This window comes from Cicer arietinum, chromosome 5, assembly GCF_000331145.2.
Source record: "Cicer arietinum cultivar CDC Frontier isolate Library 1 chromosome 5, Cicar.CDCFrontier_v2.0, whole genome shotgun sequence".
Lineage (NCBI taxonomy): Eukaryota > Viridiplantae > Streptophyta > Magnoliopsida > Fabales > Fabaceae > Cicer > Cicer arietinum.
The window spans coordinates 20904487-20930033 of NC_021164.2; the positions used below are offsets into that span (position 1 = coordinate 20904487).

General features: G+C 32.8%; 1 protein-coding gene across 1 annotated transcript in view; it reads left to right on the forward strand.

Moving 5' to 3' along the window:
* The first annotated feature begins 12546 nt into the window (after window positions 1-12546).
* The window catches only part of LOC140920380 (uncharacterized), a 15067-nt gene continuing 2066 nt past the window's right edge, over window positions 12547-25547 (forward strand). The window contains exons 1-2 of the mRNA XM_073368648.1: window positions 12547-13107; window positions 14590-14701. Of these exons, the coding sequence (XP_073224749.1) occupies window positions 12547-13107; window positions 14590-14701 (673 nt within the window). The remainder of the gene's footprint in view (window positions 13108-14589; window positions 14702-25547) is intronic.

The window sequence follows — 25547 nt, forward strand, 5'->3', positions numbered from 1 at the left end:
AGACGAATTAAATTGGATTTGGTGTGTTCTTTATTTATTCAGTTTTGACATTACATTAGATCAATTTTCAAACTATAATTTGTTTCTTAATTCAATCAAATTTGATGAGTTGCAGATTTAATAAGGACAAGATGAGACTGTGTTGGTTCCAAAACAAGTTGCTAAATAGTAATCCTTAAACTTTTTTTTTAGCAGAAAAAAATTAACTCATAGCAAATTACTTATGGTTATCACTTGTTAATCAATTTAGATACAATGAATCAATAATAACATAAAATAATCATTTGCCCTCAAGTTAAACAATTTAGGATGAGACGGGTAACTTGAAGGTAACCCAAACTCAATCATCTTTCTATTTTGTCTTGATAAAATATATATATATATATATATATATATATAAATGAAAGAAAGAACAAAATCAATACATGTTCCTTGTTTTCACGCCACACTCCTTCTCTTTTTCTTCTTTCTCTGTTTCAAGAAAGCAAAGACAAGTGTTAGTGTTTTTTTCAAAAAACTCAAAAACAAACCTCCACTTTTCTTCGACATCTAAGCTTCCTTTCGAGAAGTGACAGAAGGGAAAGTTGCTCCTTGCCACACTACGGTGCTAGTGAGCTAGTTTGCTAAGGGACGACGCGAGCAAAAGTTTTACCGAAATTAATGGTGCCATAAATGGTTGTTAAAGCGATAGTTAAGGTATGAGCTCCTTCCAAACTTTTAGATTGCATATAGGACTCTATATGTGTATTTGTGGAGGTGGAAATTTGTGAGATTTGTGTATAAAATTGTGGAAAATAAATTTAATGTGATTTATGTGTGAAAATGTGGAGTTTTAAAATTGGGTGATATATGTTTGAATTGTTGAAATTTAATTGAGGTGCTATATGGGTGTTGTGGAGTTTGAATTGATTAAATTTGATGTGTTCGAGTTACATAATGAGTTATTTTTAAATAAAGGAGTTTGAACAGAAGTTGTACTTTTACAAAAAAAAAATAAATAAATAGAGGTGTTAAAGTTGTGAAATATTTCGAATTTTAACCAATTTAAAGAGTTTGAGCAAAAAATTAGATTGAAATTAAAATGGTTAGAGTTTAAAATGTTACTCTTTAATTACTCTTGGACTGAGTTTAAAAAGAAAAAGTTTAGAGTATTTTATTAACTCAAAATCTCGGTGCTTTAGTAGTTGAGTGTGTGTATGTGTGATTTGGACAATATTTATTTTATTTAGTTTTTTTAACTAAATAGTGTAGATTATTTGGTTTTAAAAGTTGGGTGTGTGAAAAAAAAAAATAATTTTGGGAATTTTTTTTGTGGTTGGATAAATTTTAGTTGTGAACAAATTTTTATAAATATTTATGTTTATGTAGTTAGCTCCTTGAGTCTCGAAAAGGAATCGAGACCGTTGGCACCAAGTTAGCAGTAGGAAGAACTCTGATATATTAATGTTGTTGTGGTGATTAAGTTTTGATGTAATTATGTATTCATAACTAATAATATTTGCATTATGAATTTTATTGAGGAAAATCTGTTTTGAGTAAACTCTGTGATAAGTTTGAAAAATCGTTAATGTTAAACGAGTATTAAAAATGGAGAATCTTTTAACAGCTGCATTTACTTAATGATTATGGTGAAAAGAGTCAGAGTATGCTCATGCATTTCATAGCTTGTGGTGACCGTGATGGGCCACAGTGTCAGTGGTGATAGCGATGGGCCACAGTGTTAAAATGTTCAAACATAATTTCTAATCTTCAGTTAATGAAATACAAGATGATTTGATAAATGATGGATCAATGTGATCCCAATGCTTTATTCGTCCTACATAAGCTATTACCCATGTCTTTGCACATTCACTACAAAAGTCTCTCCATTTTTGCGAGGTAGGTGGCAAAGGACAATCAGACTTCATTTTGATCTGCACAAGAAAATATTAAACATTAATTTATCTGAAGAACAAAATATTAAACATTAATTTATTAAACAATACTACCAATCATAAATTTCACCTGTACACAATGATTTTCATTTACGAATCCAATTGCTAGTAAATTGATAAGAGAAAACTCTTTGGATGGTGCTTTGTTTAGAGGAAAGAATGTCATATTCAGATTACGAGACAATGACACCAATATGATATTATATAGTGTTGCTATCACGTAACCCAAGTCTAGTATACTCATCCACTTATCTTTTCCTTGACCACCCAATCCTGAAATTTTCAACGAGTTCCACACTGATTCAATACTGTCATCGAACACAGTGCCATAAAGGTCCTGATGTAGATGTATCTCTTTATCTAATTGTGTTCGAACTAAAGGCCAAGATTCTTCAGTCCAACCTAACAATGTTGCAATTGCGCGAAACCCACAATTTCCGTTAGGCACAACATCTATTATCTCCTCAATATACTGATGTATAAAACTAGGAAAATGTATGTTATATGATTGCTTTGCATAACACTGTGCTGATTGATTTGCAGAACATTGAGATGGTTGCCTTGTAGAACACTGTGCGGATTGATTTGCAGAATGTTGAGATGGTTGCTTTGCAAGTTGTTGAGAAGCATCAACATACTCCCAATATGAACGATCACGAGGAGTATCCAAATCATTTTTGCCTTTTACTAGCTCCCTTGGTTCTCACCTTTTCACGTGGTGCAAGTATTGATGTTGTATGTGGAAATACAAGTTCACGCACCTTTGCCCTGAATATCCTTTGACCAATAATATCTCATTTCTTCATGTATGCTTTCATTGCTTCCACCTCTTCTGAAAAGTCATATTCTGATAAAGATTCTTCATCCTTCAATTCATGCTCAATGCTTAAATTTCTCCAAAAAACATGAATGTTATCTAAAGAGATAACATTACCAGATATCTGCAACTTTGCCAACTCACAAGCACATGGTAATCCATGAGTTGTTCTGATTGAGCAACCACATTTTGTTTTGTAAGTTCCTACAATCTTCACCCTCTACAATTGTTTGTCAATTTTTTAAAAACATTTCCTTGATACACAGTGATGTAGACTTCGAAAAAATGGTGAATTATACCCGTGCTCAACATCCTTGATGGTTTTCCGAAAAGAAGATTGAATGATACATATTTGGTTCTTCAACATCATATTCACAACATCCCAAATTTTACACAAATCACCAAAACTAGTTTGCAGCATATTTTTCAATCTCCAATGTGCAGACTCAACTCTACAAATAAATTAAATAATACAAATTAAAATAAATCACATAAACTAGTAAATCATATTTTCTAAAACAAAAATCAAAACAAATCATAACACAAATTTAAAAATACCTGTTTGATGTTGTGTTCCCCAAATGCATCACTCTATTGGTCCAACATTGACAAATCTTTGTTTGTAAGGTGTTAACCATGAATCTTTCACATAATCAACAAAAAGAATAATATCGGCACACACTAGCTCAAAAAGTTGCAAGTGATGATCATACTCCACCACAATAGTCGAATATACAATTTTTTTCTCCATAAATCCATTACTTCTTCTTGTCTATCCTTTTTCACATATTGCTTGCATCTTGCCCCAACATTTTTTTTAATATGAAAACGACATAGCAAATGTATTGAAGTAGGAAACACAACACTAATCGCATTCATCATGGCAAGATCTCTATCAGTCACAATAACTTTAGAAATTAAAGTCTCAGATTTGAACAACTTTCATACCTTTTCAAATGCCCAGATGAAGTTATCTTGTCGCTCTTGTTCCAAATAAGCAAACCCAACCAAAAATGTCAAACTAGTAGATGTGACACCAAAATTTCAAGTAGTGGTAACCGATATCAATTTATTTTGTATGTGCTATCATATATCAAAACAAAATGAAACGTGTTTAACAACTTTATACAATCAGTATGCGTCCAAAATATATCACTCAAAACATCTGAATTCTCCCGTCTTCTTGTCCAATACACATAATTTTCTTGTTGTATTAACTTCAACAGATGTTGCATTTCTGTGTACGAACCTCTCAATGAAGCTCCATAAGTACTCCTTGCTTTGTATAATTTACTGGGAATTGAGAGATTAGCTTTATTTCTCTCTTTCAAAGCATTCAAAATGAATCTTGGTGCAAGCTTATACTTTGTCATGTCATTGACAAATTTCCTCTCTTCTTCATTTAAATGCCGCAAATATGAATGCCTGGTTACAGTATCAAGTAAATCATGATTGTGTGTTCCATAACGAGCACTAATTTTCCATCCTTCACGGATGCTAAACGGTATACATCTGAGGGCAAACAGACAGTTTTCCTTGTGAGAACAAGTTACTATTGATTTTGATTTATATATTCCACCTCTTTCGCATCCCAAAATTAATTTGTCTTTTCTTCCCCTCTTTCTGGTTGCTTTATCCGATCAAATGGTAACAATTAAAATTCCACTTTTCCTTCCAATATATTTTGCCCATTCAAATATAGCTTCTCGAGAGGCAAATACCTACAACATATGTTTCAAATATAACATCAAATATATATCTATAATCAAAATTTGATCGGTGGTGGATTATTAGTAATAATACCTGATCGGTGGTGAATTTTTCTGTAGAATCGATAATCCTTGTTGAAGCAGGAACCTCAATTCTACTCATACCTAATTTCAAAAAAGACTAATAAATTTAATTAATAATAATATTGTATATCTATTTTTTAAAATAAAATTTTAATTATTGTAAAAAAAATGTGTTCATTTCGAAACTTTCCCAACAATTGAAATTTTTGAAACTGATGGTTCGAAAAAATGAGACTTTTTAAATTTTTGCATTTCAAATATTTGAAAGGTTCGAATATTGTGTTTCGAATATTTGAACTTCATCCAAAGTTTCGAAATACACATACAGTCCTGGAATATTTGATTTCAAAAATTTCATGTTTAACCAAAGTTTCGAAATTGTCTGGATATTAAAGTTTCGAAACTTTCATGTTTAACCAAAGTTTCGAAGTTGTCTGGAAATTGAAGTTTTGAAAATTTCATGTTTAAACAAAGTTTCGAAAATGTAAACAAGTCTTACTTTTTATTGTTTCGAATGTTTAAAATTTTCGATTCATATGGTATACTCTATAATTTTCGAAGGGGGGTGTGGGGAATGGAGTGGTAAATTTTTTTGATTGTTTCATAAAATGTAAAAAAGGACAATATAGTCTTTTCCATTGAAATGGGGGGTGGGAGGAATAGGTGGGGGTACATGGTACAAATATCTTTGTATCCGTATACAATGTTGGGCCACAAAGTTGGGGGGGTGGGAGGTATAAGTGGGGGGTGCACGGTACAAATCTCTAAGTGGTGACCGTGATGGGCCACGAGGTGGTTCCATGTGATAGTCGGTCCATCTTATCTTTACTAGGATTTAACTGATGTGTAATGCCTGTAATATACTACACTCTAGTAAATCATGCTAGCCTGTGAGAGACCGCACCTTGGTAATTAGTATTAAGGCCTGTGATATGTGGTACAATTATGATTTACGCCCTTTCGAGGAGGGTTTTTGTTGGAAATTCTAGAATCATGCGCATTGGCATATACGCATTGCATTAGGGTGCTTGGCACGTGAGTCATGTTTGTTATACTATGATGATTGTATATACATACTCGGTTGTTGTTTGTTATTGTGCTGTAATTGCTTTGAGGAGTGAATTTGGGTTGATTAAGTTTCGATGTAATTATGTGTTCATAATTGATGTTATGAATGTTTGATGTGTGATTGAGGTGTGAATTTGTGGAGATTAATTTGGTGTGACTTATGTATTCATAATTGGTATTATGAATGTGTGAAGTGTTAATTGATTCAGAGTCATTTTAGAACTGAAAATCTGCATTTTTCTCAGTTATATTCGGCTACGACAGTTCTGTATTCGAATACGAAAATGCAGTTTTATTAAAAACTTCATTTTCAACTTTGTTTATGAATTTTTGACATATGAAAACCCTTTCAAGGAGTATGCTAAGATGAAAGGTTATTTTGTACATTTAAAATTTAAATGCTAAGTGATATTTGTTAATTTCGGTTGGTGACCCTTTACAATTATTGTGGAATTTGGACTTTGCCCTCAGATGAGAACCGAGGTCACCCTACCGATAAGTACCCTAGCGACAGGAACGTAGTTAGACATACCTGACCGATGCTGTGTTAGGAGGAACTTGCGGGACGCGTGGAGATCACCGGGTTATTGTAGTTTTAGTAGTATGATCAGATTAGTTTGGTTGTATAGGGACTAGATGTCTTCCTTTTGCGGTTGTAATTATTTTATTTTGGGAAGACTGTACCTATAACTTATACTGTTCGTTTGACTTTTATTTTGGTGGGTCCATGTTCCATTTTTTTGATGTGACTGTGGGGGAAAGAGAGATTCTTGGGGCAATACTTTTGTACAGGTGACTGCCGAGAATACCCCAAGGGTATGAGCTATGTCTGATATGTCTCATATCCCCGGTGTATTTATCTGTTTAAATACTTTGGTTTTTAATCCCAAAAACTATTTTAGGTTGTTGGTAATTATGATGTAATTACTTATGACTCTTGTCGTCTGCGTTACAACTTATGACTTTTGTCGTTACGACGTGAATGGGCCTTTTCTATGCAGGGCTCAGGAAAGTCCTCGGACCCAATCTGCAGAAATGTAGGCCTGGCAACAAGTAAATCTCTAAGCTGGAACTGGGTTCACATCTAGGTGTGAGGGCTGAGACACGTGTGGGGACCCTTTGACAGTTCCGCTGGAGAAAATTGGTCAACTGTTACAGTCATTCACATGGTCATCATAATTTGACCTAACAGAATGGGGCTTACGTCTTTGGTCCAGAACCTTATTTTTTGCGAATGAGTGTGGGGAGCCTTTGTCAATTCCGCTGGAGAAAATTGGTCAACTGTTACAGTCATTCACATGGTCATCATAATTTGACCTAACAGAATGGGGCTTACATCTTTGGTCCAACACCTTATTTTTTGCGAATGAGTTATTCTATGACTAATTTCGTTTGATAATTCATTCTTATTATTTCTTTTTTGTGGGATTAAGTTTCTTTTATTTACTAAGATGTACGAGTAATTCTGTTTGATAATTAATTATTATTAATTTAAGTGTCAAATAGATCAATTTCATAAATTTTTAAAATTATTTTATTCCTTATTAATTAACTCTTTTATAACTCTCTATTTTTTTATAGAAATTGAGAAGATAGTAGTCTATAATTCGGTTGAAAGATAAGAGAATTCGGATTAAGAATTATTTCGACCAAAATTCGAATTCTGATTTTTCCGAATAATTTGTCTTTAATTACGTTAAATGGGCATATAGTAAATTTTGAGTGCTCAATTACATAGGTACAAAATTTAGATTTTATATTTATGAAAATTTATATAACTAATTTATACAATATAATCTTTAAATACAATGGTCAAATTTATAAAATAAAGAGACCAAAAGTACAATTAAACCAATAAAATATTACTGAACAATATAACATTAATGTATTATTACATTATTGCAAAAAAAATGGAGAATAAATTCCCTTCTTACAAAATAATAATGTCAGCTAGACTTTACCCACCTCCCACTACCTAAAGGCCTAAATAGCTCAATTAGCTAGATGTCCATTCACTAATTCCTCCTTTCTATTTATAAAAACATTCCTTATTTATTTCTTCCAATTAACCCAACCTAATTAATCAACTAGTTTGTTAACTAATCATGGTCATCTTAATATTTTTGGAGTCGTTGTTCGTATCTAAAAATTGAGCCCTAAAATCATAAAACTTTAACATCAAAATTTCATATACGCAGTTGGTGTCACATACTCACGGTGGTGGGAAAACCAGATATTTATTCATTTATTCTAGACAAAAGGAGCAAAAATAAATATTAATTTTAGAGTGTTCAGTGTACAAAGATATCAATTCAATTATTCAAAATTTAGGGTATACTATAAAAAAAAATTGGGACCCTCCGTAATTGATAGTCTTATCCCAATGTTCTACTTGCACATGTTCATCGTCAATCCTGTAACAAATAGTAATAGATTTGTCCTATATAAATATCTAGTTGGTAAAAAGTTGACTCATACTGTTCAAAAGCATAAATTCAACTTCCATTGCTAACATGAGGATCTCAGTGGTAGGTGATGATTCCGTGTGTAACCACTCTAAAGGAATGTTCTTTAAGGATAACAAAAAAGACAATGGCATTCCTATATGTTTGGACCCTGAACCTTGGACTTAATGGAACCAAACTACCATCCTCACCAAAAGAAAGGTTTGTATGAGTGGGATCGTTAAGAATGTTGGCTGAATTACTTTTATATTTCTCAGAGTGGGCTTTCATGATGGAAATTTCATGTGTTTTAGAATGACAAATGTATCTTTGGTGACAATATTTACAAGCAACGATAGGGATATGTTTATTGGGTAGAATGTTAAAGTCCAACCAAAACTTAGATTTTTTCCTAGCACCACTAGCATTAGGTTTTCATTTTTTACTATCCATAGGAAGAGAAGGAAGCCCATCTGCATCAACAACTGGTTGTGTTGGTTGAAAAGATTCAATAGGTTGAGAATTCTTCGTTAAAAAACTTTAAGAGCTTAATTGTTTAATTTTTTAATAGTTAAAATGTAGTTTTTAATTAAATATAATTTTTTTATAGTGAAGGTGTTTAAAGTATTTTAGATAGTTAAAATGTTTAGTTAATAACCAACCAAAATAAAAACCAAATAGCAATTAGTTAAAAAATACAATTAGTTAATAAACAACAAAAAAACCATAATTAATAACCAACAAGAATAAAAGAATCAATTTGCAAGGTTTAGATGGTTAAAAAAACATATAAAAAATAAACATGTTAGAACTATGAACAAGTTCGAAAATGAAACCATTAATACTGAAGAAAAACAATCATTAATAACAAAAAAGTATTGAGAAGAGTAAGATAAATAAACTAACCTTTCAAGATAATGTTTTCCTCTATTAAACCATGTTTTCAGTCCTTCAATTTGGTAGATTTAATATGTTACAAATATATATATATATATATAAAATGTTAGAAATTCGAGTTAGGTATACATTTTCAAATTATTCTCCTTCTTTTATCCTTTTTTTTTTCTCTCTCCATATTTTATGGTGGACAATCTCAACAATTGACAAAAGAAATAAGAAGATGTTATTTACCAATTTACTAAAACTATTTTTTTTCTTTTGATTTTTTTATTTTGTGACAACCACCCCCTTAAACATAAAAGGTTGTTATCCCATGAGCAACCCCAAACTTAGAACTTTACCAAGACGATAATTTTTTTTTTTGTTCTACCTAACTCTAAGTAAGGTGATTTAATCAAAGTCAGGTCTTTGACTTGTAATGTGGCTAGTAACCGAAATAAAAGGACAAGACTCAAAGGGGCTAGCAAAGGCTAAAATTTGCATAAGATAGTTAGAAAGGCTCAAACGACAAAACAAAATTGCCTCAGTGTATGCATAAATTACAAGTGATGCAAGTTAGAATTAGTGCAAGTTATGAAGGGATAACACATGTCTAGATAATCACACAACAAATAATTGAAGTGTTTAGACCCAAAAGCTCACAGCTAGGATAATAAGAGAGAGTATGAACTATCTAAATGATACAAAACATGCCACTACAAAATTTATTTAGTTTTTTTTTTAAATGACAAGTGCAACTTCAACAACCAAGGAGTAATCAACAATGAATGCATTATTGAAACTCATCGAATTGAGGAATGATATGAGCAAAGAAATAAGAGTTTAAATTTCAAAATCTAAAACAAATAGTTTAAGACTAGCTTCAAGTTATTAAAAATTATTCATCATAGTGCACTCTTACACACAATTAAAAAGAAACAAATTCACATAACAAAAATAAGATTGCAAAAATAAAAGTTACCTCTACCTATGAGTTGTCTCCCACGAAGCGCTTCTTTATGGTCATTAGCTTGACGCCTCAATCATTGTCAAGGTGGCATATATGAAAGAAAGAACACATCATCGTTCTCACCATGGAATATATATTTTAAGTGTGATGGCAATTACTTGAGCTCAACCAGTGTTGTCTCTTTCTTTTTCTCTACATACTCGTTTTCATTAAAGAACACATCATCTTTCTCACCAAAGAATACATATTTCAAGTGAGGTGGCAATTGCTTGAGCTCAACTAGTGGCGTCCCTTTCTTTTTCTCTACAAGTTTTTCTTCATTCCCTTTCAACTCCTCGCACCTAGTATGGAAGTGGGGGGGGTGAGATGGTGATGCTTCTAACATAGCTAAAACATCTTTCACTCTTGGATCTTCACTATCATTAACAAAACCTTGGGGTAGGCACAACACTCTTTTTAATGGCTACTTGATGTTCAACTTCTTCATCGACTATCGAATCGAAAATATCAGTTCGGTTGCACCGTTCACTTTCGTTTGAATGCTCTATGGTTTTTAGAATATTGAATGTAACTGTTTCCTTATTTACCTTAAAGGTTAAGGTGTCATTCGCCACAACAATCATAGCTTTCCTTGTTGCTAAGAATGATCTCTCCAAGATTAAGGGGATCGTTGTCTTCCTCAATGTCTAGTACCACAAAATCCACTGGAAAAATGATTTTATCTACTTTAACTAACACATCTTCCACCATTCCATATGAGTGTTTCATTGAGTGATCTGCAAACTGTAACATCAGTTGTGTGTCTTTAACTCTTCCAATGCCTAACCTTGTGTATATGGAAAGGGACATAAGACTCACACTAGCTCCCAAATCACACATGGTTTTCCCAAAAGTTATATCCCTCATAGCGCAAGGAATAGATATGCTTCCAGGATCCTTGAGATTAGGTGGCAACTTCCTCTGTAAAATAGCATTGCACTCTTCGGTAAGAATAACTGTTTCACCACCGATTTTCCTTTACATTGATAGAATTGTTGAAACAAACTCTCAAATTAAAGTTTTGATGAAAATAAACAAAGTTTAATTAAGAATGTTAATTATGATTCTAAAATGTTTTGTTAATTTAACTTGTGCTTTTGAGTGAATTAATTCAAAGATAGGAATCAAGGAAAGCAAAGAAAACAGTTAAAAACTGAACAGACAAAGAAACAAGAACTTTCTGAACAAAATGGAGAATGATCTCTAGATTCAAGACTGATCGTCACAACATCTTGACCAATCAATCTCCACTATTTCAACGAAGCTTTTGCCTCTGAATTTTATACTAAAATCATCAGTACATGGCAAGGAACAAATAAGTCTTATCTCAGTCAAAGAAGGTTTTCGAATCATTAAGATAAAAGGTCTCGAATCAAGCTAGTTGAAACAGTTTTGAACACCTTCAACCAAATTGTCAAGAAAGGTCAATCAATCTTGATTTATACAAAAGACATCAGGAAGACATCCAGAATAATCAAACCGAATCTCCAGATTGATCAATCAATCTTCGTTTTTGTAGAGTTTCAATTTTGATCTCATTACTTCTACAGAGGATTATAATCATTTATCAAGCTATCATGGACAGATTCAAGGCTCCAGATCGAAGTAGTATTATCAATGATTGAATGAGAAGCTTCAAAGCTTTTTATACTCGAAGGAAAACAGATTAAAACGAACTGTAACAACATCAGTCAAAACAGATTCAAAATGATCAAAGGCTAGAATATTTTTAATCTCATATATTAGTTTTGGTCAAAAGTGACAAAGTACTACCAACAGCTCTTTTGACCATTATTAAATGCCCCAAACGCCTATAAAAGAAAGGCAAATATCCAAGAAAAAAGGCAGAACTTCAAGTGCCATCAAAGTCTCAAAAATCATTCACAATCACATACTTGAAATTCTCATTTTCACAAAGAAGAATCAGTTCTGAACTCTTATATCATACTGTGTTATTACTATTGTATTATTTGTAAGGCATCAAATCTCAAACAAGAGTTGAGGCATCTCAGATTCTATCAAAACAATCTCATCACTATTGTAAAAACTCAAACTATAAGAGTTTAATTATAGTTTGAATAGATTGTAACGAATCCTATCAAGATCGATAAGTGATTAATTTACTTTATGGGTGGAAAGTAATAGAGCTTGTAAAAGATCAAGGTTGATCTAAGTTAGGTGCTGTAAAACCAAGAAGGTTCTTTGTTTTAAACACTTAGAGTTGTGAGGACTAGACGTAGCTCGAGTTGGGTGAACCAGGATATATTCTTGTGTGGTATTCCTTCTCTTATCTCTTTATTTATTAAGCTTAATTGATTAATTGAGATAAAACATAAACTGAATTTCTGTTTTTAAGCTAACCAAGAACGTTCTCTGTTTTCTGGTAAAAACCAAGAACGTTCTCTGTTTTCTGTTTTCTTAACCAAGATCATTCTTGAGTTAAATCTGAAGGCTTTTTCAGGAATTTTTAAATGGGTACATTTACAATTCAAACCCCATTTCCTTGTAAATTGACATTGCTACTTCAATTGGCATCAGAGCATGGTCTCTAGAAAGATTAAAAACACCTAACAAGTGCTAAAGAAAAGATCTAGAAGAAAAAATGTCGAAAGCCAAATACATTATTGAAGGAGGATCTTCAAACAGACCACCATTCTTTGATGGATCTAATTATTATTTCTGGAAGAATACGATGCAGTTGTTTCTGAAATCTCAAGATACATGGATGTGGCACATCATTACAGATAAATATTTCATACCAAGAGTTGATCAAGATGACTCAACCTGTGTTGCGAAGATGGAAACAGACTGGACAGTTGATGATAAAAATAAGGTACTCATAAACTCTAAAGCTCAATTATTCTTATCATGTACCTTAAGCAGGGAACAGAGTGAAAGAGTAGATGAATGCACAACTACAAAAGAAGTATGGGATACACTGCAAACTCATCATGAAGGAAGAAGTCATGTCAAAGAAACAAGAATAGACATTGGCATAAGGAAATTCGAACTGTTTGAAATGCAAGAAAGAGAAACCATTGATGAAATGTACTCAAGGTTCACAACAATAGTAAATGAAATGCGTTCTCTTGGCAAAGCTTACACAGTTCAAGAAAGAGTAAGAAAAATCATGAGATGTCTTCCAATCATATGGAGACCAATGGTAACAACTATAAGACAAGCCAAAAATCTTGAATTACTTCCCCTAGAAGAACTAATTGGAACTCTAAGAGCACATGAAGTACTGCTACAAGAAGACAAACCAATCAAGAAGGGAAAGACAATAGCACTAAAGGCATCTCAAGAAAAGTCACAGTACAAATAGAGGAAGAAATAGAAGAAACTAAACAAGAAGATATTGATGAAATTGTTGTTCTCACTAGAAGAATACATAGAATGATGAGAAGAAGAGGTCAAATCAAAAAGGGATTTCAAAACAAAAATCCCAAAACAGAAGTTGACAAAAGCCAAGTCACATGCTTTGGGTGTAATAAATTAGGACATTACAAAGCAGAGTGTCCCTTAAACAAAAATCCACAAAAGCGATTTCCCTTCAAAAAGAAAATCAATTATGGCAACATGGGATGATTCAAAAGAATCATAAACTGAAGAAGGTGAGGAAGCCAACATATGCTTGATGGCAAAAACAGAAGAAGATGAGGTAATAAATCTTGAATCTTGTTATTTATGTGAACAAATGGGAAAATAATTTGATAACTTGTTAAATGATTCAAATCTTCTTATTCAAAAATGTAGTTTCTTGAAAGAAAATTTTAATAAAGAAAAAGAAGAAAAAGAAAAGAGTCAAGATAGGAATAATGTTCTCACAAATATCATTCAAGAATTAAAAGAAAAACAGAAACAAAATTTTAAAAAACAAGAAGGTCAAGAACAATCTGCATTAAAAACGAAGAACATTCTCCTTAAATATGAAAATGAACTTCTTAAAACTGATTTAATTTCATTAAAGCCACTGAAAATTTCCAGAAAATCATGGGATCTCAAATAGGAATCTTTGATAAAGCTGGTCTTGGTTTCAATCAAACTCAAAAAACAAAAATGTATGATAATTTTTTTGTCCCAGAAAGAAAGGAAGAAAGATGTAAAACTAGATGCTCATATTGTAAAAAACTTGGACATCTGGAATTTGCTTGCTATTTTAGAAAAAAAGATGAAAAGATTGAAAGCAAAAAGATGATTAAAAAGGAAGATCGTTCTGCTAAACCAGGGTTAAAAAAACTGTAAAAAGGAGAACATTCTCCAGGCTGCTTTCAAAACGGAGAAAGTTCCAGAACGAAAGCTGGACCTTCCCCAGAAAATCTGGGAAAAAGAGAACGATCTGGAACCAATTCAAAATCAAATCTAAAATCTTTTAAAACCTAGATTATCAAATCAAATCCAAAATCAACAATTAAATGTTTAGTTTGTTTCAAAACCGGTCATGAAAAAACGTTGTGATATCTTAAGAAAAGAGAAAACTTCAAAACTAACTCTCAAAGACCCAAAACAAAGTGGGTACCTAAGGCTGAGACAACAACTTATGCAGGTTGGATTTCCAAATATAAAGAGAAAGCCTTGGTTCTTGGGCAGTGGCTGTTCAAGGCACAGGACAGGAGATAAAAACTATTTTATGACATTCATCAAGAAGGATGGAGGGTCAGTTACTTTTGGAAACAACAACCAAGCTCAGATTAAAGGTACAGGAACTATTAGTAAGACAAAATATGCTCAGATAACTGATGTTCAATATGTTGAAGGTTTAAATATAATATCTTAAGCATAAGTCAGCTATTTGACAATGGATGTGAAGTTATTTTAAAACCAAAGGTATGTGAAATCATAAAAACTGAAACTGGAGAAACTTTGTTTTCTGGAAATAAAAAGAAAAACTTATACGTTTTATATCTTGAAGAACTACATAATGAATCCTGTTTTATGTCAATCAATAAAGATAAATGGATATGGCATAAAAGAGCTAGACATATCAGCATGAAAACAATTTCAAAAATCTCAAAGTTAGATCTTGTTAGAGGAAAGCAAGTCAAGAGTTGTTTCCATTCAAAAGATTTTGTAATCACAAACAGAACTCTTGAACTACTTCACATAGATCTTTTTGGACCAATCAAAACAACAAGTCTAGGAGGAATGAAATATGGTTTTGTTATTGTTGATGATTTCTCAAGATTTACTTGGGTATTATTTTTAAAACAAAAATACGATGCTTTTGATGCATTTAAAATATTTTGCAAGAAAGTACAAAATGAAAAACAATCCAACATCATTTCTGTAAGAAGTGGTCATGGAGGAGAATTCATAAATGCTTCTTTTAAAACCTTTTTTGATGAACTTGGTATTTCTCATAATCCATCATGTGCAAGAACTCCACAACAAGATGGAGTTGTTGAACGGAAAAATAGAACATTACAAGAAATGGCAAGAATAATCTTGGAAGAGTCTAATGTTGAAAGGTATTTTTGGGTTGAAGCCATAAACACGTCGTGTTATATCCTAAACCGTGTATCCATAAGAAAAATCATCAACAAAACCCCATACGAAATCTGGAAAAATAGAAAACCATACATTTCTTACTTTCATAATTATGGTTGTTATTGTTATATTTTGAACAACAAAGATATCATTGGAAAATTTGATGCAAAATCCGATAAAGAAATTTTTCTTGGTTACTCAACTGATTCTAAAGGATATAGATTATTTAATCTAAGAACTAATGTTGTAGAAATCAGTATGCACATATTATTTGATGAGTTTGATGATTTGGATATAAGTAAAAAGGATGAGGAAAAAGAAACTCAAACTATTTCACAGCAGCAAGACGGTCTGCAGAAAACAGAGATTGATAAACAATCTCCGTTTCATTCTCCACTTAAAAGCTGGAGAACGATTGAGTGCAAGAGTTGAATTAATTATAAGTAGTAAATAATATTTACATTACAATTTACATTATAAGCAAAAAGATGATTAAAAAGGAAGATCGTTCTGCTAAACCATGGTTAAAAAAACTACAAAGTTGGTATTTTCTAAATTTACTCGATTTGATTTAGTTACTTCTATTAATGATTTTTTAAAAATAAATCACAAATTGTCTTTAAAACTGAAAACACTTAGGATAGAAAATACAAATCTAACTGAAAAAGTTAATGTTTTAAAGAATCAAAGTGTTGAATTTAAAATAGTAAATGTAACTCTGAAAACTGATATTACTGAACTTAAAATAGAAAATGCAACTCAGAAAACTAATATTATTGTACTTAACACAAATAATGCAACTCTAAAAATAGATATTACTGAACATAAAACAAAGAATGCAAATTTGAAAACTAATAATGTTGAACTTAAGGTTGAAAATCTAGCTTTGAAAAGTAATTTGTTTTGAATGGTTATGTTTGATTTATTTTTGGTTGCTTTATATGGTTGAGTAAATTTGTGTTAGTTCATTTAACTTCCAATATAATATTTTATTTTGGCCCATTTAAACTTCACAGAAAGTAAAGACATCATATGGGTCTAATATTTGGCTGATGTGGGAAATATTTGTATACGTGGATGAAATATGATGAGGTGAAATATGATTGTATCCTTCAGCGACTAGTCTTGCTTTGTTCCTGATAACCTTACCTTCTTCATCTAGTTTATTTCTTAAAATCCATCGTGTACCAATGATTGTTTGATCTAGTGGATCAGGTACCAGTGTCAGACTTCATTTTTCTCGAACTGCAACAGTTTTTCCTTCATGGCATCTATCCAAGATTGATCAATTATGGCTTCCTTAATTGATTTTGGTTCAATCTGGGATATCATTGCCATGTTGTTTTCATCATTCTTGAATGACTTTCTTGTTCTAATTTCATCAGTTGTGTCTCCAATGATTTGTGTTTGAAGATGATCTTCAATCGTTCTCCAGCTTTTAAGTGGAGAATGAAACGAAGATTGTTTATCAATCTCTGTTTTCTGCAAACTGTCTTGCTGTTGTGAAATAGTTTGGGTTTCTTCTTCCTCGTCCTTTTTACTTATATCCAAGTCATCAAACTCATCAAATAATATGTGCATATTGATTTCTACAACATTAGTTCTTAGATTAAATACTCTAATCCTTTAGAATCAGTTGAGTAACCAATAAAAATTTCTTTATCGGATTTTGCATCAAATTTTCCAATGATATCTTTGTTGTTCAAAATATAACAATAACAACTAAAAATATGAAAGTGAGAAAGGTTTGGTTTTCTATTTTTCCAAATTTTGTATGAGGTTTTGTTAATGATTTTTCTTATGGATACACAGTTTAGGATATAACACGACGTGTTTACGGCTTCAACCCAAAAATATCTTTCAACATTAGACTCTTCCAAGATTGTTCTTGCCATTTCTTGTAATGTTCTGTTTTTCCGTTCAACAACTCCATTTTGTTGTGGAGTTCTTGCACATGATAGATTATGAGAAATACCAAGTTCATCCAAAAAAGGTTTTAAAAGAAGCATTTATGAATTCTCCTCCATGATCACTTCTTACAGAAATGATGCTGGATTCTTTTTCATTTTGTACTTTCTTGCAAAATATTTTAAATGCATCAAAAGCATCGTCTTTTTGTTTTTAAAATAATACCCAAGTAAATCTTGAGAAATCATCAACAATAACAAAACCATATTTCATTCCTCGTAGACTTGTTGTTTTGATTGGTCCAAAAAGATCTATGTGAAGTAGTTCAAGTGTTCTATTTGTGGTTATAAAATCTTTTGAATGGAAACTACTCTTGACTTGCTTTCCTCTAACAAGATCTAACTTTGAGATTTTTGAAATTGTTTTCATGCTGATAAGTCCAGCTCTTTTATGCCATATCCATTTATCTTTATTGATTGACATAAAACATGATTCATCAGGTAGTTCTTCAAGATATAAAACGTATAAGTTTTTCTTTCTATTTCCAGAAAATAAAGTTTCTCCAGTTTCAGTGTTTCTGATTTCATATGCCTTTGGTTTGAAAATAACTTCACATCCATTGTCACATAGCTGACTTATGCTTAAGAGATTGTGTTTTAAACCTTCAACATATTGAACATCATTTGTTTGAGCAGATTTTGTCTTACCAATAGTTCCTTTACCTTTAATCTGAACTTGGTTGTTGTTTCCAAAAGTAACTGACCCTCCATCATTCTTGATGAATGTCATAAAACAGTTTTTATCCCCTATCATGTGGCTTGAACAACCACTGTCAAAGAACCAAGGCTTTCTCTTTATGTTTGGAAATCCAACCTGCATAAGATGTTGTCTCAGCCTTAGGTACCCACTTTTTTTGGGTGTTTGAGAGTTAGTTTTGAAGTTTTCTCTTTTCTTAAGATAGCACAACGTTTTTTCATGACCGGTTTTGAAACAAACTGAACATTTAATTGTTGATTTTGGATTTGATTTGATAATCTGGGTTTTAAAATATTTTAGATTTGATTTTGAAGTGGTTCCAAATCGTTCTCTTTTTCCCAGATTTTCTAGAGAAGGTTCAGCTTTTGTTATGGAACTTTCTCCGTTTTGAAAGCAGCCTGGAGAATTTTCTCCTTTTTGCAGTTTTTTTAACCCTGGTTTAGCAGAATGATCTTCCTTTTTAATCATCTTTTTGCTTATAATGTAAATTGTAATGTAAATATTTTTTACTACTTATAGTTAATTCAACTTTTGTACTCAAACACCCTTGATTTCATACATTTATTCAACAACTCATTTTCTCTCTATCTTTCTCTTCTTATTATATTACCAATATATCACATCTATCAAATTACTTCCTTTATTTATGTTTCTCTCAAGATGTCTAGGAAGTGTTTGAGTGTACACCAAATATTTTTCTAATTAATTCTCACTAAAGTTGTCAATAAATCCTTCATTTTTTAGGAGTGATTTTTTTTTAATGTTGAATCATACATTTATTCATTTGTTCTTTTTAACTCTTGCAGATGAAAATTAGAAGATAGTTTGTTCTTGAAGATTGAAATATAAAAATTAAATAGACAAAGTTTGATTTTTTTCTAATTTATTTGAGATTGTTGTATGCTAGTATTACAGTATTTGTAATTATTAATATGGTATATGATAGCATGACATTCTTAGGTAATTTTTACTATGGTTCTCTTAGGTAACTAGAGTTAGTTATTGATAATTTGATTTTTTTTAAGACTTTATATTAATTTTAAATTTAATGAAACATTTTATATTATTTTTATTCTTAAATAAGTTTATTTTTTTGTGTATTTAGTTTTTTAATCAAATTAATTTTATAAAATACAAGAATAAATCTGTATAGTAGTATTGGGGGTATATAGATGTAAACGTTGTCAGTGAAAGTTGTACCAACCGTTCGTACGCCATAGATAAAGGCTACGTGGTTTGCCCAATGGACAAAAAACTATCACTATAATTTATAGTGAAAACGCCCGAGCCGTAGCTAGCTAGAAAGTAATGAATTATACAAAGAAACAACATTGACTTTTTATTGTTGACTGTAGCGTCGGCTCGACCACCGCTATATTATCTGTTGGACTTTAGTCCTTTGAATCCTAAATTTTGACATAATTAACAAACATACAATGTTCATACATCATATGATAAAGCTAACATTTTAATTGAGCAAGATTTCAGGAACAACAATCCAATCCTACACACTTGAGACAAATTGCTTGGAACACAAGAAATCAACAAAAGTTGACTATTGACTGAGTAAATCGATTGGGCAATCGATTTCATAACAAGGGTGTAAGGAAACATAAATGTTTGTGATTGTATAATCGATTGGGCAATCGACTGGCACAATTAGAAATGAAAATTGCACAAGTCAGTCGCAACCTGTTTTACAGGCTAATCGATTGGCAAATCGATTGTACACATCACAAAGTAAAACTGATTGAAACCAATCGAATGGGAAATCATCAAGTCACAGTGAGAATCCAATTTCTAGGGTAATCGATTGGCAAATCGGTTGCTTAGATAATATTTGAAAAATAACTTGACCTGTGACAAACACAATCGATTGGACAATCTATTGTGATAATTTCAATCATGTTAAGTTTGGTTGCAATTGATTGGGAAATTGATTGAACTAAACATCAGGTAAGAACTTTTCAGGCAAATACTACCAAATCGATTGGCACTTCGATTAACATCAAAATAGCTAAGTCACTGTCTTGAACACAATCGATTGGCAAATCGATTGAAAGAACCTTTTTGAAATCATAGTGAACTTTGAGCTTGTGGCCAAATCGATTCTGAGTATTTGTAAATCGATTATGAGACTTAATAAATCGATTAAGTAATCGATTGATGTGATTTTTACTTTGAACAAAACACCTACAATCGATTATGAAATCGATGCATATAAGTTTGAACATAATTTACTGAAAAGAGTTTTTAAAAGAATCGATTGGCAAATCGATTGGCTTATGTAGTTTCAAGATTCAAGAAAAACAAGACCCGCGATAATCGATTGGTAAATCGATTAGACCTGTTTTATAACTTTAATGAATCGATTGGCAAATCGATTTATTAGTTGTTTTTCAGAAACTATATAAACTGTTTTCAATCATTCTCTCATTAACTCTCATAAACTCTCATTAACACAATACAACACATTGTTAACATTCTAATATTTCTTTTTCAGATCAAAGCCAAAAAGATTATCCATAATCATTGAGAGAGCTGAAAAAGTATTCTTGAGAGAAAAGACAATGTTCTCATAGATCCATCATTGAATAACCAGATTCGAGAGAAGACACATTGTTCAAGATTGAAGACTTCTTTTTGTACTTCTTTTATTCTGTTTGAAATAAATACTTTGTAAAGAAAACGACTACTAGGAATCCAGCTAGAAACTGGTGGCGATCTTCTTGGGTGAGAGGCCTCATCAAGAAGGAGCCGTACTTTGATTTTGTGTGAGTCTGCTGATTGACTACAAGGATCAAGGGGTGAGCAATAGGAAAGAGATTGTGAGAGATAGATAGGTTTCGAGGAAACTGGACAATCTGTAAACAATTCACAATTCTTTCTATTGGAGAAAAAGCTGAAATCCAGTTGGATTGTCAGGACTGGATGTAGGTTGTCTCGTTGACAACTGAACCAGGATAAATCTTGGTGCATTCTATCCTTTATCTTTTTACTTTTAATTGCTAATCGTGTATGCCGCATTATAATTCCGTTGTGTGTGTAATATTGCTTTAATTTGATTAAAGATTGATATATTCTGATTATTTCGAGGTCATAATAATCAGCAATTGGCCTCAGAGCTTGACTTTTCGAGAGGTAAAACTCATAAAAGGAATATGGCCTCAACTGATTTTCTGGGAGAAGGCGCATCACTAGCAAGACCTCCAGCATTCAATGGAACAGCTTATATGTACTGGAAGCACATGATGCTGATATTCCTGGAAGCCAGTGGCATAGACATCCTTGACGCTGTTGAAAATGGCCCATATATTCCCAAGATCGCTGGAACAAATGACTCGATGATTCCCAAGCCCAGAGCCGAATGGTCTGAGGACGATAAAAAGAAGGTAGGTTATAATGCTAAAGCTAAGAACATTATAACATCTGCTTTGTGTGCAGAAGAATTCTTTAGGGTATCAAACTGCAAATCAGCAAAGGAAATGTGGGACATTCTTCAAGAAACACATGAAGGAACCACAGATGTGAAAAGAGCTCGCGTAAATACACTTATGCACGAATACGAATTGTTCAGCATGAAGAAAGATGAATCTATAAGTGATCTACAGACGAGATTTACACACGTGATAAACAACCATCATGCACTGGGAAAACAGGTGGAGAATGAACAGCAGATCGGAAAGATTATGAGGTGTCTAACCAGAGAATGGCAGCCCAAAATAACTGCTATTGTTGAATCTAAAGATCTAGCAAAAATGACTACAACAACGCTTTTGGAAAACTCAGGGAGCACGAAATGGAACTGCATCGGCTGGATGAATCAGAACTGGAAAGCAGGAAAAAGAAAGGATTATCCTTGAAAGTCCATGCGCATCAATCGAAAACTGAACAAGAAAGTTGCTCAGATGAATCGAGCAGTGAGACTGATGGAGAGCCTGAAATTGGTTTGCTTGTCAAGAAATTTAAGAAATTTCTGAAGAAGAATGATAACAAATTCAGAAAGCCATCAAGCTCTAAGACTAGTGACAACAAGACAATCACATGCTATGAATGTGGTAAAACTGGTCACATAAAGTCAGAATGCTACAAATTGCAGAACAAAAATAGAGCTACAAAACCAAAAGGCAAGGAACCAGTCACCAAAACCACAAAAGCTTATATTGCATGGAACGACAACGAAGAATCCTCTGCCTCTTCGGATGAAGAAGAAGTGAATTTGTGTCTCATGGCAAATACCGACTCGGAATCAGAAAATGAGGTGTGCTTGGCATCCACTAAGCATTCATGGTATTTAGATAGCGGATGCTCAAAGAACATGACAGGTGACAAATCCAAATTCCTGTCCTTGACATTAAAGGAAGGAGGCTTTGTCAAATATGATGACAACAACAGAGGAAAGATTATTGGAATTGGTGACATAGGCAATGAGTCAACTGCAGTAATCAAAAATGTGTTATATGTTGAAGGATTAAAACACAACTTGCTGAGTATAAGCCAGCTATGTGATAAAGGTTTTCAAGTAAGTTTTTCATCACAATCTTGCATTATTGAGCATAAAGATGACAAACACATAAAGCTAGTTGGTGACAGAATTAACAACATTTACATGTTGGATTTCAATTCTGTACCAAGTGCTATATGCTGCTTGTTATCCAATTCAGATGAAACATGGCTTTGGCATAAAAGAATTGCTCACATACATATAAATCATTTGAATAAACTTGTCAGCAAACAGTTAGTCTTAGGTCTACCAAATAGGAAGTTTTCTAAAGATAGACTGTGTGATTCATGTGAGAAGAGTAAACTGGTTAAGACTCCATTTCCCTCTATAGACTTGGTTAGAACAAATAGAGTTTTGCAACTAGTTCACATGGACCTTTTTGGACCTGCCCAAGTTAAGAGTTTAGGTGGAAACCTGTATGGATATGTGCTGGTTGATGATTACTCAAGGTTCACATGGACTTATTTTCTGGCTCATAAGAGTGATACATTCTCAATTTTTAAAAAATTTGCTGCTTTAGTTCAAAATGAGAATGACCAGAAAATTGTTTCAATAAAAAGTGATCATGGAGGTGAATTCCAAAATGATCATTTTCAAAATGATCATTTTCAAAATTATTGTGAACTACATGGAATCAACCACATATATTCTGCCCCTAGGACACCACAGCAGAATGGGGTAGTGGAGAGGAAAAATAGATCCCTAGAAGAGTTAGCTAGGACCATGCTTAAGGACTCCAACCTACCTAAGTACTTTTGGGCAGATGCAATTAGTACAGCCACTCATGTTGTAAATAGAGTTCTCATTAGGCCCCTGCTTAGGAAAACACCCTATGAGCTTTACAAGGGTAGAAAACCAAACCTTTCCTACTTTAGAATCTTTGGTTGTAAGTGCTTTGTGTTGAACAATGGCAAAGAACACCTAGGAAAGTTTGACCCTAAGGCAGATGAAGGTATCTTTTTAGGATATTCCCAAACTAGTAAGGCCTATAGAATCTACAACAAAAGAACAAAGACCATAGAAGAGTCAGTTCATGTAAAGTTTGATGAATCTTTTACAGAAAACTTGAACAAAACTCCTTCTAAGGTTATTGACATTTTGGATGATGTTGTAGAATCTGAACCACTAGAACAACCTATAGCTGACCCTCCAACTAGTGCAGACCCTGTAGAACCTATAGAAACCTGTGAGTTGCCTAAGGAATGGAAGTTCAACAGAAACCACCCTTTAGACAACATTATAGGCGATATCTCTAAAGGTGTTGCAACTAGGAGAAGCCTTAGTCAGTTTTGTAACTTTACAGCCTTTGTATCTCAGATTGAACCTAAGAACATTAAGGAAGCCCTGTTAGATAGTGAGTGGATACTTGCTATGCAAGAGGAGTTAAACCAGTTTGAGAGAAACAAGGTGTGGAGTTTAGTACCTAGGCCAGAGGGTAAGCATGTCATAGGAACCAGATGGGTGTTCAGAAACAAGTTGGATGAGAATGGTGTGATAACAAGGAACAAAGCTAGACTAGTAGCCAAGGGTTATAGTCAAGAGGAGGGAATAGATTTTGATGAAACCTATGCCCCTGTAGCTAGATTAGAAGCCATAAGAATTTTATTGGCTTATGCTTGTATAATGGACTTTAATCTTTATCAAATGGATGTGAAAAGTGCCTTTCTCAATGGTGACCTTCAAGAGGAAGTTTTTGTTAGCCAAACACCTGGTTTTGAAAATCCTGATTTTCCTAATCATGTGTATAAGCTCTCAAAGGCCCTCTATGGGTTAAAACAAGCTCCAAGAGCTTGGTATGAGAAGCTCAGCAATTTCCTTATTCAACAAAACTTTTTAAGAGGAAATGTTGACAAGACCCTTTTCACAAAAACTACTGGAAATGATATCTTGCTTGTCCAAGTATATGTTGATGACATAATATTTGGATCTACAAATAATAAACTGTGCAAAGAATTTGAAAATTTGATGAAAGGTAAATTTGAAATGTCAATGATGGGTGAACTGTCATATTTCTTGGGATTTCAAATTAACCAAAGCAAGCAAGGCATTTTCATTAGTCAATCTAAATACTGTTCTGATTTGATAAAGAAATTTAACTTTGAAAATCTTAAGTCCATTGATACACCCATGAGTCAAGGAAATTACCTAGACCGAGATGAGAAAGGTAAACCTGTAGATGTTACTAGATTTCGTGGTATGATAGGATCTCTGCTCTACCTTACAGCAAGCCGACCAGACATCATGTTCAGTGTTTGTATGTGTGCAAGGTATCAATCAAATCCAAAGGAATCTCACTTCAGTGCAGTTAAGAGAATTTTCAGATACTTGGTAGGAACTAAGAGTCTTGGATTGTGGTATCCAAAAGGATCAACATGTACATTGATTGGTTACTCAGATTCAGACTTTGCCGGATGTAAACTCGACAGGAAAAGTACCTCAGGAACTTGTCATCTGCTTGGAAATTCTCTAGTGTCTTGGTTCAGTAAGAAGCAAACAAGCATTGCGTTATCTACTGCTGAAGCTGAATATATTGCAGCTAGGAGCTGTTGTGCTCAGATTCTGTGGATGAAACAGCATTTATTGGACTTTGGTATTGATTTGGGAACAGTACCTATCATGTGGGATAACACAAGTGCAATAAGTATAACCAAGAATCCAGTAATGCACTCCAGGACCAAACACATTGAAGTAAGACATCATTTTATAAGAGATCACTTTCAAAATGGAATCATTAAGCTTGAGTATGTTAACACTGCCGAACAGCTAGCTGACATCTTCACAAAAGCTTTACCAAGAGAAAGTTTTCTGCATATAAGGATGAAACTAGGGATCATTGATCCTACTGAAGTATGATTTTTGTTGATTCTGGTATTTTTCAGTAATGTTTTCCAGTTAAATCGATTTGGAAATCGATTACCAGCATGGTAAATGATTTATAAAATCGATTT